The sequence below is a fragment of the Sander vitreus genome, chromosome 13 (assembly GCF_031162955.1).
Source record: "Sander vitreus isolate 19-12246 chromosome 13, sanVit1, whole genome shotgun sequence".
NCBI classification, from domain to species: domain Eukaryota; kingdom Metazoa; phylum Chordata; class Actinopteri; order Perciformes; family Percidae; genus Sander; species Sander vitreus.
In genome coordinates, this window is record NC_135867.1 from 20,179,617 (window position 1) to 20,193,367 (window position 13,751).

Sequence of the window (13,751 nt, forward strand, 5' to 3'; positions counted from 1 at the left end):
AGAGAGCCCTTGGGTGGAGACCGTCCATCATCCATCCATTTTAATAGCTTGCTGCCATCATATCTGGATTGCATTCACATTGCCTAATCCCTCTGAGGTTTAGACAGGCCGTGACGTGACCTGCTTTATATTGGCTGTTTACCTGTGTTTTACCTTTAGCCTAGATTAGAAACAGACAAGGCTGATTGTCTGAGATAATAACTTCATCACAGCTTTCTCACTTAGATAAGACTCACTTGTCCAGGGATTACACTGCCTCTTATTGATTTACTGCTTCGGTGCACTTATTTACTTTTGAACTCAGTTCTGTTTCTATTTTGCTCTAAAGCAGGGCCTCTAAATCCAATTTCCTCTTGGCTAAAATAAGCATCACATAATATCTCATTAATGAGAGTATCCTTTGCTAATACATTAATTTGATTGTATGTGTGTGTTTGTGTTTTGTTCTAGTTGTTCTTCAGAGCCGGCACATTGGCGAAGCTAGAGGAACAGAGGGATGAGCAGACCAAGCGTAATCTCACCCTGTTCCAAGCTGCCTGCAGAGGCTACCTGGCACGGCAAGCCTTCAAGAAGAGGAAGGTAGGCAAGACGTCGACATGAGAAGAACAGCTTAGTCTTAAAGTTAGTCCAAGCCCAAAACACCAAGGGTATAGTCATCTAAATTGAATAATGATATATAGTATTTATTGATCACATATTTAATCCAAATCATCATCTGAATGAGAGAAAATATATGGCAAGACACGAGTTACAAGTGCAAAAATAAATGTGATACTTGCAAAAGCAAACAAAGTAAGTATCAAGGTTCATTTTTCTGCATTTTTCTGCGTTTATGAAGTAGTTGAAGAATGTGAGCCCTAGAAGCCTTGTTGCCTAGCAGTCCACCAGGAGTTAAGAGTTCCTTGTTCAGAGCTAATTTTAGCGCCTGTTTGCTCAGCTCTTTGGGTAAATCTAACCCTCTCTGCTGTAAATCTTCAACTGATTATAAATGTGTTCTCTAAATCTATTGCCCTAACCCCCTTCCTCCTGTTCTGTTATCCATCCATCCAATCAGCTCTCCTAGGAGGATATTTGATAGTGATACATCCACTTCTGTTGCATTTGATCAAACTGCTCCCCTTAAATGCAGCCTTATCAAACATACTGCTGACTCCCAGACCCATGTGCTTCACCCATCTTCCATTTTTCTCCCAGCACGTGATGGGTCCATCTCTCTGGACCTCATACATGTCCTCTTTTGATGTATGGGGCCCTGCAGTCCTTCTCCCTCTTTGTGATTACTATTTAAGTGAATGTGCCGCTTCAGCTGGCTAGTGATGAACCAGCAGAAACAGTATCAACATTGCTGCTCTCCATCCAGTATGACATGCTGTTAGTGAGTAGATGTCGTATATATAATGCCAGTAAAACTATTAAATTGTCATCCTTGCAATAAGGTAAATTACTAGGACCTTTTTATATTACTGGGCTTCCAGCTTTCTTCTGTTTTTAGTGTTTTTACCATAAGGGTCTGAGTAATGGAGGTTGGTTGAAAATGGGGGAACCAAGCAAGGCCAATGTATTTTCTTCACTAAGTTCAAAGGTCATTCTTAACACATTGAAGCAGACTAAGAGCCTAGTGCTTCGTAATTTGTGAGAACTTGAAGTAAATTAACAGCAATGAAACTATTCAAAAATGCTAGGCAACTGTGCAATTACAGAAGTCATTAGCATAGAGGCAATGTTTTCCCTCTGCCCCCATGTGCCCCCTATGTCCTGCAAATGCAACTATAATTGAGGAAGAGACTTTATTTTCATTTTATCTTGAAATGTCATTGCTCTTAAACTCAACTGAGGTTGGCAAGGTAAGATGTAACATACAATTATGAATGTGATTGAATGTGACCGCAGATTCTATCAAGTGAAGGTTATAGGATGATGCTTATTTAAACTGTGCACATGAATATGCACATTATTGTCATGGTCAGACCTAGCTTTTCTCAATCACTACAATACACACACACACACACACACACACACACACACACACACACACACAAATATCTCGCACATACTGTATCTAAAGATTTCAAATTCCAAGGACCAGTTGTAATACATTAAAGGAATATTTCAACATTTCTGGAAATATACATAATATTTTGCCCACGTCAGATGAAGATTGATGCCACTGTGATGTCTGTATGGTAAATATGAAGCTACTTCCAGCAGCCAGTAATCTTAGGGTAGCACAAAGACTGGAAACAAGGGGAAGCATGGTTTTGTCTAAAGGTAACACAGTCTGCCAAGTTACGTGCCAGATTGGCACGTAACCCCTTGTAAAACTTGATTTGTATGGCTTACAAACATATAACGCTTTAACAAGTGAGCACTTATAATTAACACAAATTTGATTAAAAAAAACAGTTTCTTGATTCTTATGAAATTGTAAATCAGGCCATTTAGACAATCCCACAGAGTAGTTAAAATAATTTATTATAATATCAGAGGATGATAGGTCAGAACCAAGACATTAGGATAAAAAAGCCTTTCAGGCTGAGCTATGTCTTATGCTTCTGAATATACAGTGCACGGCCCATTCTGATTCAGTGTCGGGAGCAGCTTGGTGCAAGTATTCACTGCATTGTAATTGTCCAATCATGCATTATCAATCTCCAGTTTTTCCAATAAGGAAATGATTTGACAAGTCATAGCCCTCTAAAAATATAAATCTAAGCTTTTAACATTATTTAATTGTGCACTGTAGAGAAATCAAAAATGAGGAGCAGTGCCAAGTTAAGTTTGCTTCCCTTTGTTTTCCCTTGTTTTTCACCTACTGCTCAAACAACCAGAATATGCTGGAGTTATTACTTTTCAGTTGTTACATGTGTGGCATACCATCTCTTCTTGCAAGGATTACCTGAAAGGCTATTTTTTCCCACTGAATCTCATTCTGTTTATATTATTCCTGATTTAATTAATCACCACCAGAGTAATGGAACACAAGCAGGGCTGTGGAATGATTTTCATTTCCCCTTCTCTCCATGATTTAGAGAGTGTGTTTCTGTTGAATCTTAGAGTAATCATTGCATAATAACATCCACTTGCGCCTGTGCTGTTCCTCTGGTATCTCTTTGTGAATACTGATAGTGCCCCATTGCCTCTTGTACTGTTTCAAGTATCCAGTCTTACTGTAACAGGTACAGTAGATAATACTGTGCCTCTGGAACAGCGCAGATGAGTTCTGGTGAAGCCTCTCAGACCCTTGCTGGTTGATGTATATAGATGTGACAGAAAGTCACAAGTTCCCTTGATTGATATTCCCTGGCATGTTCACCTTGTGAAGCTGTGCCAAGCCCATGTGACATTAAATGACAGAACCATAATTTTTTCTTTTTTCATTTTTCAACAGTTTCCTCAAGGGGACAACCTGACATTTTAAAAGTCTGTTATTTTGCCTCAGCAGGCATTCACTCAGTGCATTGGGAGTTTTGTCCTTCAGGTACCCTACACATCTTTTTTTCAGTTATATGCATTGAAATCAGTGTAAAGCGGCAAGCATTAGCTCGCTTTAGCCTAGTGATGCTATACCTATTCATTTTACCCTTCATTGCAACAGTGCTCACTGAATTTTAAGATATACATTTACCTGAAAGGGGATTCTACAGGATATCTCTTTCATTTGAAACATGCACATCTGGAACTAGGGGTTTGCATGTTTCAAATAAATGAGATAGCCTGTAAAATAGAAAATATAGAAGAAACACCTCCCACTGTAAAGGTGTGGATAGGCTCTGCATTGTGTCACAGACAAGGTATATTTCTTGTATAATGTGTACCGATTAACAGCTGGCATTATACATCTTTGCACTTTATTTGTATTTAAGGGTTGTAATGTAATAGTATCATGATAATGATGTTGGACAGGCAACACTAGGTTCCTGATTAGGCCATACTGTACGTGTAATCACAGATGCTGTCTTTTAGCAGGGCATTATTTTATGTTGAAGAAATCCCCAGAAACTGAGCATACAATAGTTTGCTTCAGAAGTGGGATCAAAGTGACATCAGGCGGTGCTGCAGTCATATATCACAGCACACAGATGTCTCACAGATGTACAGACATGCTTGCATACAGTACTTACACATGCCCACACACTAAAACACATTTTTAACTCTGATTGAAATATAGAACATTGAGGAAGAGAATGGAAACATACATTTGTCTTAATCTTGGCTCACAAACCTAATTCGCATCACCCTGTCTTACAGCTGTCACACCCTCTTACAGTAATGTGATATGAATACCAAAATGTTTATCCACGGTGTTCATGCAGTATAATTTTTTGTTTGTTTTCTATTCATTTTAGACTAAGTATGACAAGTGAGACCTGTTTAAATCTTCTGTCAGAGATTTGCTGCATTTTGCTCCATGTTAAGGCTTTTACTGTGTGACAAATCCTAATTGATCATAGAGAGTGCCTTCAGGGCGAAATGTACCTGATGCTGAGAATTGCGTCGGTCTAATTGGGTTTGCCCATAATCTGCTTCTGCTGCTGCTGCTGGAGAGCATTATGCATAAGCAGCATGGAAATTGTGTAATACTTGGAATTAGCTGCCAACATGTTTGATTTAATTAATCAGAAATTAGCTTCCAGTCTTGGAAAACACACTCTACAGAAATTCTCTAGAGGAAGCTGGCAAGTCCTGGGCTAGCTGCTAGCCCATACACAGGCAATATAACACAAGAATGAGGAATGAGATGTTTTTTTCAAACATTGTTCATTGGTGGTAAGGATGACATGGCAACAGTAGATCCATTCAGTAAAGCATTTATTCCAGTAAGTAAATAAGATTTTCCTTATTTTCGGGCATTGTTTCATTGACTAAGGCGGCACTAAAAATAGATGATTTATTGTCAACACATCGCAAAAGACACTCAGGGATTTTGTTGTTGTTGAAATAGAGTATCAGTAGCAAACTGCACTTTAAAATAGGGCTGCACAATAATTGCAATTTTATCGAAATTGCAATATGGACGCAATATTTGTTAAATGCAAACCATTTTGGATTAAGTATTGTGGTGCTGCAGAGACGTCTCATCTTACCAATCGTATCATACAGACTAAATCTTTGTTTGGTACAGATCCTCGCACAAATCACACTATAATCATTTTACTTTTTTTAATTTTAATATTTTTCAATGAAAATAAGAATAATGATACAAAAAATGATCATTCCTCCAATATCCTGAATCATATCGCAATCGCAATATCAGTCAAAATAATCAGATATTTTCCTTATGTTGGCCAGCCGTTCTTTAAAATGTAACTATCGTTCTTTTTGCCTTTTGTGTTCAGTTCAATTTGTTCAATAAAATAATGTTGATAATATATATATATATATATATATATATATATATATATAAAATAATTGTTCTCATGTCATGGACCTTTAGACACTGCTGTCTTGTGATATCTGTGCATTACATTATCTCTTCCTACTACATTTAACACCATGTAATGGACAAATTGCAGCAGTCAAGCTATTGTTATGTCTGTTGTCTTGATTATGAAGCTCTTATTTGTATTGTAGAAGATCAATTTACAGATACATTACAAGTAATTACATTCATTTCACACTACCTATTACACTACCCTTGACTCAATCTGTGTATCTCTGTGTGTGCACACTACAACAAACACTCGTATTCCCGAGTTTGCTCCTGTTCGGTGACTTCTTCTCCGTATGTGTGTTTTAGATTCAGGATCTAGCAATCCGTTGCGTCCAGAAAAACATCAAGAAGAACCGTGGCGTGAAGGACTGGCCATGGTGGAAGCTCTTCACCACAGTCCAGCCCCTCATTAAGGTCCAGCTCACTGAGGAGCAGATGCGAGGCAAAGACGTGAGGAGACCTTCCTGTGTGATACCCCCCACCCGATTCCTTTCAGTCAGAAAGCCTTTAATCCACTTCTGCCACTGCGGAGTGGAACTTCCTGTTATTCATTTTTAAAGTGTTTCTTAATATTTCACAGTTTTACCTGTAACATTACACATAACCTATATAGCTACATTCTTTGCTCCAGGAGGAGATACAGCAGCAAAAATCAAAGCTGGAGAGGGTGGAGAAAGAGCGGAATGAGCTGAGACTGAACACGGATCGATTGGAGAGCAGGGTGGGTCCCTTCGCCTGTGGCAATGCATGCTGGGAGGTTTTTCAAGATTGGTGGCAGAGTTAAACTTTCATTTCTGTTAAAGATCTGATCACCTACTTGTACAAGAATGGTGATGAGTATTTTGTAGTTTTGTATTACACCCTGTGTGTGTGTGTGCGTGCGTGCGTGCGTGCGTGCGCGTGTGTGTTTGTGTCCAGATCTCAGATTTGTTGGCAGAACTGGCTGATGAGAGAAGCACTAGTGAGTCAGCATCCCAGTTGCTGGAGACTGAGACTTCAGAGAGACTCCGCCTGGAGAAGGACATGAAGGATCTACAGGCACATATACACACTGACATAAACACACATAATATTTCAAAAATTCCAATGTAAATGTAACTGACAAGCTCTTATTTTGATTGGTGTGTGAACCATTCCAGGCTAAGTTTGACGCCATGAAGAAACAGTTAGAATCACAAGAGATGGAGGTGATGGAAGCTCGGCTCATGAAAACATCAGAGCTCAACGGGGAGATGGATGATGACGACGATGCTGGTTAGTTGAGCTAGAAACTGCTAGTTGCCATTTGCAGGTGACGCCATAGACACCAGAGACTGTCATCCATCCATGTTTAATTCTGCCCATTCTATGATGCAGAAAAACATTTCTCTCTCTTTGGAATTACAACCTTGGTCATCAGTGTTTTTAAACATTTGTTTTCAATTCCCTAATTAATTGGGCCTTGTGACATTTGCAGCAGCTTGCCAAGACCTGCCTAATGGGCATGTCAGCTCAGGTCAGAAGCATGTTTTACTGAACCGCTCATACCAGCATTATGTGCACAGTTTGAAAAATCTCCCTTATACTAATTGTAGCTGCGGGAATTAGCGGCTTTGTTTCACTGTTCCAGCAGGAGACATGGCAGTGACACTTGGTCACATCTTGCATAATGCGTTTAAGTATATTTTCCACGTTTGGGATTTACCCGCTAGGGGATTAAGATGTTCGCTCCCAGGCATACAACTAATGCCTGTTGCCGATTGGTCTCCACTTGCTGGGAAAGAGTGCTCCCGCTGAGAGAGAGCATATTGCCCACGGGACTTTTTTTTCTCCCTGTGTTCCCACCCCCCTTCAACCCACCTCAGCAGACAAGCCATTACAGAGCATATCAGAATTCTTAGATGAATGAGAAAATAATCGTTGGGATCAGAGCCGGTGGCCCTGCAAGTTGTCATTATGCTATATATATGCTAATGAGCAGCACTGATGGAGGAGCCAGTGTTGGTATGTGAAGGAGAAATGGACAGCCTCTAAAATGATAAAGCTTGGAAATGAACCTGAACCTGAATATCTGCCTGGCCGCTGTTATAGTTCTGATAGCCTCTGACAGCTCCAGAATTAGGGTCGGCTAAGAACTGTGGAAAGTGCCACTTAGACATGTCCTTCTCTAACCACTATTGTGTGTGTGCTCTGAATTCTTACCTCAGGTTTATCCAAGATTAGAGCTGCAACGCAAAGGCTGCTTTGTAGTTTTCTCTCGAATTCTTTTGAACTTATAAGGTTGGGATTTGATGAAATACGTTTTATTGCCTTAAAGATTATATTATTTCAGTCCTTGAATGTGATAACCATCATAGCCAGCACAGTGAACTCCATAATCCACAGCATCCATCATTTCTGAGCTTTTGAACCTTTTTCGTCTGTATACCGTGCTAGACCTGCATTAAAGGCTTGAACATACTTTCCACGTAGGCAGGAGACACCCAGAATGTCACACAGACATTTTCTAAATTGTATGTCTTTCCTTCAGGAGGCGAGTGGCGGATAAAATACAACCGAGCCATTCGTGAAATGGACTTCACCAAAAAGAAACTCCAGCAGGAGTTTGATGAAAAGCTGGAGACAGAGCAGCAGAGCAAAAGACATCTTGAGAGAAGGGCAAGAAACTAAATCAAGTTTATTTTAATGTTTGGTTACCACACACTTCTATAAATGTGATAATAATGATATGCATTGAACTGTCATACAAGAATAATAAAAAATGTTGTGTGTTTGTTTGCATGCATGTGTGTGTGTGTGTGTGTGTGTGTGTGTGTGTGTGTGTGTGTGTGTGTGTGTGTGTGTATGTGCCCTGCAGCTGGCTGATTTGCAGACAGATAATGAGGATGTGCAGCGCTCTGTGCAGCAGCTGAAGAAGAAGTGCCAGAAACTGACGGCAGAGCTGCAGGACACCAAGCTTCACCTGGAGGGCCTGCAGAGCCGCAACCATGATCTGGAGAAGAAACAGAGGAAGTCAGTTGCAGTTTCTTCGTCTGGCTATCTATTTATCTATCTATCTATCTATCTTTCCTTCTTTCTTTCTTTCTTTCATAAACACAAATTACAGAGAACATATTGCTCTTTTCTCCTTGAAAGGCCTGGCACAGGCATTCTGACCCACACGGCAGAACACTAACGTTCTTTTTTTATTTGAATAGTGACTGAGATGTTCTGTAATCTGTGGAATTGCATTAGCTGAGAAAATGACTCAGGCTTTAAGCACTTGAGAAGCTATCGCTGTGGCAGAATGTGATCTCTCCCCTGTGGCTAATTGAAGATGCTCTGTGGGTGAAATTATTTTCAGCTGTGCTTCAGAGAGAAAAACAGGGAATTACAACGAGCTGACAGCATGAAACACTTAGCTGTTAAGTTCACTAACCATAAGTGTTTCTGCCCCAGACAATTGAAGAAAACATTTTGCACATTATTACAACCCAATTGTAAATTGTTTGGTTAATGGAAGGGGATAACAGTTGAAGCTAAAATAGAGATGAGTGTTGAACTGAAGTTGAGGCTCTGTGTCCAGGATAGCCTCATAGGCTCAAAGTCTGCTCAGTAACAGGAGTTAAGGTTAGATATTGAGTTAGCAGGCTCAATATTTTAAAATGTTCATACACATCACTTCACAAAGACATGACAATTTATGATAACAAATTACTTGATGTACCAGTTTTATCTACTACATCTCATGTAGCCTTCTGCAAATTGCCACATATTGGCACTTTATGTAATTACAGATACACAGTTTACTATGATGCTCAACTGTTCAACCCGATGGAATCCTACTCTTTACTTACTCCTTACTCCTACATTTTGCTGAGCTGTGTGTGTGTCTGTGTGTTCCAGATTTGACCTGGAGCAGAACCAGACTCAGGCCGAGGTACAAAGAGAAAGGAACCAGAGGGAGAAGCTGGCTCGAGAGAAAGACATAATGACTGGTGAGATGTTTAACCTCCGCCAGCAGCTGCAGGTAAGCTACTTTACACTACAGTACACACTTCAAATGTACTCTGATTTCCTCTCTCAGGGACTACATGTCTGCTCTCTCTGCTCTCTATTTGACATAACTGGGCTGGTCCAGATGTGCGCTTTACTTTGTCTCTTCCGCCTGCAGGACAAGGACGTTGAATTGTGCGCCGCAAATATGAAGGTGCAGCAGCTGGAGGCCGAGCTACAGGATCTGTCGTCCCAGGAGTCGAAGGACGAAGCCTCGCTGGCCAAAGTCAAGAAGCAGCTTCGCGAGCTCGAGGCCAAGGTGAAAGACCAGGAGGAGGAGCTAGACGAACAGGCTGGGACCATCCAGATGCTGGAGCAGGTACAGGGTGGTGCAGATGCTGTATTTCATACCAGTATGGAGCAATATAGTGTTTACTTCTAAAAGCTGCTTATATCATGCTATTCAGTATTTCAAACTGTAATTCTCTAAGTGCTATAACTCAACAAAAAACTGCCTCCTACCCTAATATCCTTCATGTACCATCATGTTGTATACATTTATTTCATAAATCATTTTATAAGAGTCTGGATTTCTCATTTTGGAAGAAAACCAATAATTATTGTTCTTTTTCATTTTGTGTATTTTTGAATTCTGTGTTTGTGCATTTATTTTATGAGCTGTTATATGTGTATCTGTGTGTGTGTGTGTGTGTGTCCTCATCATCTACTCAGGCTAAGCTGCGGCTTGAGATGGAGATGGAGAGGCAGCGACAGACCCACTCTAAAGATATTGAGAGTAAGGATGAAGAGGTAGAGGAGATCAGGCATTCCTGCAGTAAGAAGGTAGGTCATTCTCACTCTTCAATCTGTGCACATTTTCCTTATCACAATTGATCCTGCCTGATCAAGGCAGCAATGTGATCCATGCAACTTATTTCAATTCCATGCCTATCACATATTATCATGTATTAGGAACAACAAGTACAGTTCAACTCACAATCTCAAACATCCACCCAACACAGTATATGCATATTAATAACAAGGTAAATACAACCTAGAATTCAAATTGTGTTGGCATTTCTATCTATATTAAAAATGAAAAATAAATATTTTATTTTGAAAGCTTTGTTGACGGATCTGGAGGCTAGCAGATCTGCTCATGGGGGATCCATTTGTCTTTGAATTGTGAGAACAGCCATGTCTAACAGGATGATTGATGGCGTGTTATGTCCGACTTTGTTTGTCATCTGTTTGTGCATCCTGACATCCTGTCCATGTGTCCTGCAGCTGAAACAGATGGAGGTGCAGCTGGAGGAGGAGTATGAAGACAAGCAGAAAGTGTTGCGTGAGAGAAGAGAGCTGGAGTCCAAACTGCTGACTGCCCAGGATCAGGTACTTCCATCACTCTGCCTCTTGTCTCTGTCAGTGCAGTTAAGTGTGTGCGCTTTAGTATGCGCCACTTTTGATCGGGAAGAAACTGCTTTTGAGTCTGGAGAGGTGCTATGGCTTTTTGAAGGAGGATAGAAAAATACAGTGTGTGTAACATTTACCGGCTAGAAAGGTGTGTTTTGTCCTTCAGGTGAGCCAGAGGGATGTGGAGACGGAGAAGAGGCTAAAGAAAGACCTGAAGAGAACCAAAGTCCTTCTGGCTGATGCACAGATTATGCTGGACCACCTGAAGAGTAACGCCCCCAGCAAGAGGGAGATTGCCCAGCTCAAAAATCAAGTATGCCATTACTGTGTCTCATTCTGATACAACATACTGATCCCAAAATGAACTTTTGGTCTGTTATCAGAGTATAATTATGTACAGGTTGATAAATCCTATCTATCATATCCAGGGTAGATGTTTGTCTCTCACTTCCTCCCTGTTACCTTTTCCATCCTCCTGTTTCTCACAGCTGGAGGAGTCAGAGTTCACTTCCGCGACAGCAGTGAAGGCTCGAAAGGGCATGGAGATTGAAATAGAGGACTTGCATATCCAAATGGAAGATGTGGTCAAAGCTAAGATTTCGGTGAGTCTTGACATCTGTCCGCTATGCGTCCCGAGTGCGCCACCTACATTGAGTTGTAGAGTGGAACTGCACTAATTGTGTTCCAATCAATCGAGTAGGCTTGAATGCCAATCAGTTCTGCATATGTTTCAAACATAATATGTTTTTGTGTGTTCATAATCAATAGTGTGTATATTATCACACATAATAATAATTATGATCTATGAAATAATAAAATATGCCTACCCTTTTTTTCATCTCGCAATGCAAAAGACTTTTTGATAAAATAATAGTAGTATATTTGATAATGATAATAGTTTATGTAAATGTTTCTATACCCTTCTTTTGATGAACAAATGAAACTTAAAACAACAAACAATGTTTGATCAATGAGGGCTTTGCCTATCAAACTTTCACTCTTAATGCAGCAGGGCTCTTACATTAACATGCATGCATCATCAAGCCATAGTGGGATATTAAAATACTATATGCCTGATTTCAACATTTTACTCTAATGGATAAATACACTTTGTGAATGTTTTTTTTTCTCTCTCTCCATCTGCTCATTAATGGCTGTCTCATGAGAGTACCGCCTGCATGTCAGAATCGTAGACTGAGGATGTTGGCGTCTCTGGGGATGACACACAGAGTGCTGTGTGCCTGCGCTTTGCTTGTTAATTGCTGCATTTATGGCAAAGGAAGGTCTTGTAAATGTGTCAGATTATAGAATGCATATTAAGGGCCTGAGTCTCCCCCCTGAACACAGAGGATGAACTCTAAATAGGACATCACCAGTATGCTGCACTTTTCCCTGCCTAAATGAGCCAATTGATTAGCTCCAATTGGTCTCATCCTCCAGCCAGAACCCCCGTCCAGATTGTGTTTCATTGCCATCAGATGAGATTCCAGGACTGCCACGGCTTGGCCAGCTAATGACCGTTTATCATATTGAATAGCTCATGAATAAATCCTTTCAATACTAAAATGTGTGTGTTTCCTCCTCATTTTTGTTCAGTTGGAAGAGCAGGTCAGCCGTCTACAGAGGGAGAAGAATGACCTGCAGTCTCGTATGGAGGAGGATCAGGAGGACATGAATGAGCTGATGAAGAAACACAAAGCTGCAGTTGCCCAGGTAACTCAACATGCCTAACACCTTGGTGATCAGTTTGGAAGCCTTGAAAATACGATGTATGAATTCCTCTGGCCTCAATGCTCAGACCAAGATCAGACAAAAATAGTGGAATTCCTGTCATTATTTGTATTTTTTTTTATTGTATTTAGTTTGAGAAGTTGTCTTTAACACAGACATTAACATTCAGTTCTTTTCTGCATGTTAAAGCAGAGTGGCTTTGAGGTTTGGAGGACATATTCTCCTCTAAACACAGTGTGTGCTCTGCAATCAGGGAGATGCAATCTGTTCTACAGCAGATCAAATGACAAATTATTTGGCACAGACATATTATGATCATTAACCATTTGCATTACTGTAAAATGATGCTTTGTGACAGATAATTGAAGCATTACCATTTACCACACCCTTTCTCTCTTTCACACACATATAAACACACCCTATTTCTCTCTCTATGGACTTTGTGTGTGTGTGTGTGTGTGTGTGTGTGTGTGTGTGTGTGTGTGTGTGTGTGTGTGTGTGTGTGTGTGTGTGTGTGTGTGTGTGTGTGTGTGTGTGCGCGCGCGCACTAGTCTGCCAGGGACTTGAGCCACATCAGTGACCTGCAGGCCCAGCTTGAAGAGGCCACAAAGGAGAAGCAGGAGATCCAAGAAAAGGTACAAGGAAGTATTCAAAAGCACTATAGTTGCCTGCCAGGAAGCTGCCCGCTGCCTCAACACTTCTCTCTGATTAGACCTCAGCTTTTCACTGAGTTTCTCTGATTAATGTGACCAAAAATCCTCCATTTCTTTGGCAGCTTTCTTCTCAAAAACTGAAATGCAATTTGCATTTAAATAGCAGGAATCAGTGAGGATTTAGAGTAAGGACAGCAATTGTTCTTTTGCCTCTCATTACTCATATTTAAAAGAAGGGTCATGTACATAAACTCAGAAGCTTGTTTCCTATGGTTTAACCAATTAGTTCAAATTAAAGCACTAATTCTGGTCCTTTTCAACGATTATCTTCAACTTGGTGCAGCAGTTTCTGTCTTAGTGATTTATCTCATTTATGGTCTTGTTTGTCATTCAAAAGCCAATGCATCCCTTTATTTTTAAATATCAGAAAAATTGTCAGGAAAGTGAAAAGTTGGCAGTGGGAAACAAGTATGTAAACAGTGTCAGATACTAAATTTTTTTTGTTCATCAGATGACTTAACTATTGATGTGATAAAATGAGGTAATTGGACATGATAGAAAAACCTTGT

General features: G+C 40.3%; 1 protein-coding gene across 1 annotated transcript in view; it reads left to right on the top strand.

Annotated features, from left to right (window-relative positions):
* Window positions 1–13,751, top strand: part of LOC144528110 (unconventional myosin-XVIIIa-like) — a 61,268-nt gene that overhangs the window by 34,060 nt on the left and 13,457 nt on the right. The window contains exons 20-34 of the mRNA XM_078266568.1: window positions 451–579; window positions 5,738–5,881; window positions 6,063–6,152; window positions 6,350–6,469; window positions 6,571–6,685; window positions 7,941–8,068; window positions 8,268–8,422; window positions 9,296–9,419; window positions 9,564–9,764; window positions 10,118–10,228; window positions 10,673–10,777; window positions 10,965–11,111; window positions 11,287–11,400; window positions 12,395–12,511; window positions 13,081–13,164. Coding sequence (XP_078122694.1) covers window positions 451–579; window positions 5,738–5,881; window positions 6,063–6,152; window positions 6,350–6,469; window positions 6,571–6,685; window positions 7,941–8,068; window positions 8,268–8,422; window positions 9,296–9,419; window positions 9,564–9,764; window positions 10,118–10,228; window positions 10,673–10,777; window positions 10,965–11,111; window positions 11,287–11,400; window positions 12,395–12,511; window positions 13,081–13,164 — 1,884 coding nt within the window. The remainder of the gene's footprint in view (window positions 1–450; window positions 580–5,737; window positions 5,882–6,062; window positions 6,153–6,349; window positions 6,470–6,570; window positions 6,686–7,940; window positions 8,069–8,267; window positions 8,423–9,295; window positions 9,420–9,563; window positions 9,765–10,117; window positions 10,229–10,672; window positions 10,778–10,964; window positions 11,112–11,286; window positions 11,401–12,394; window positions 12,512–13,080; window positions 13,165–13,751) is intronic.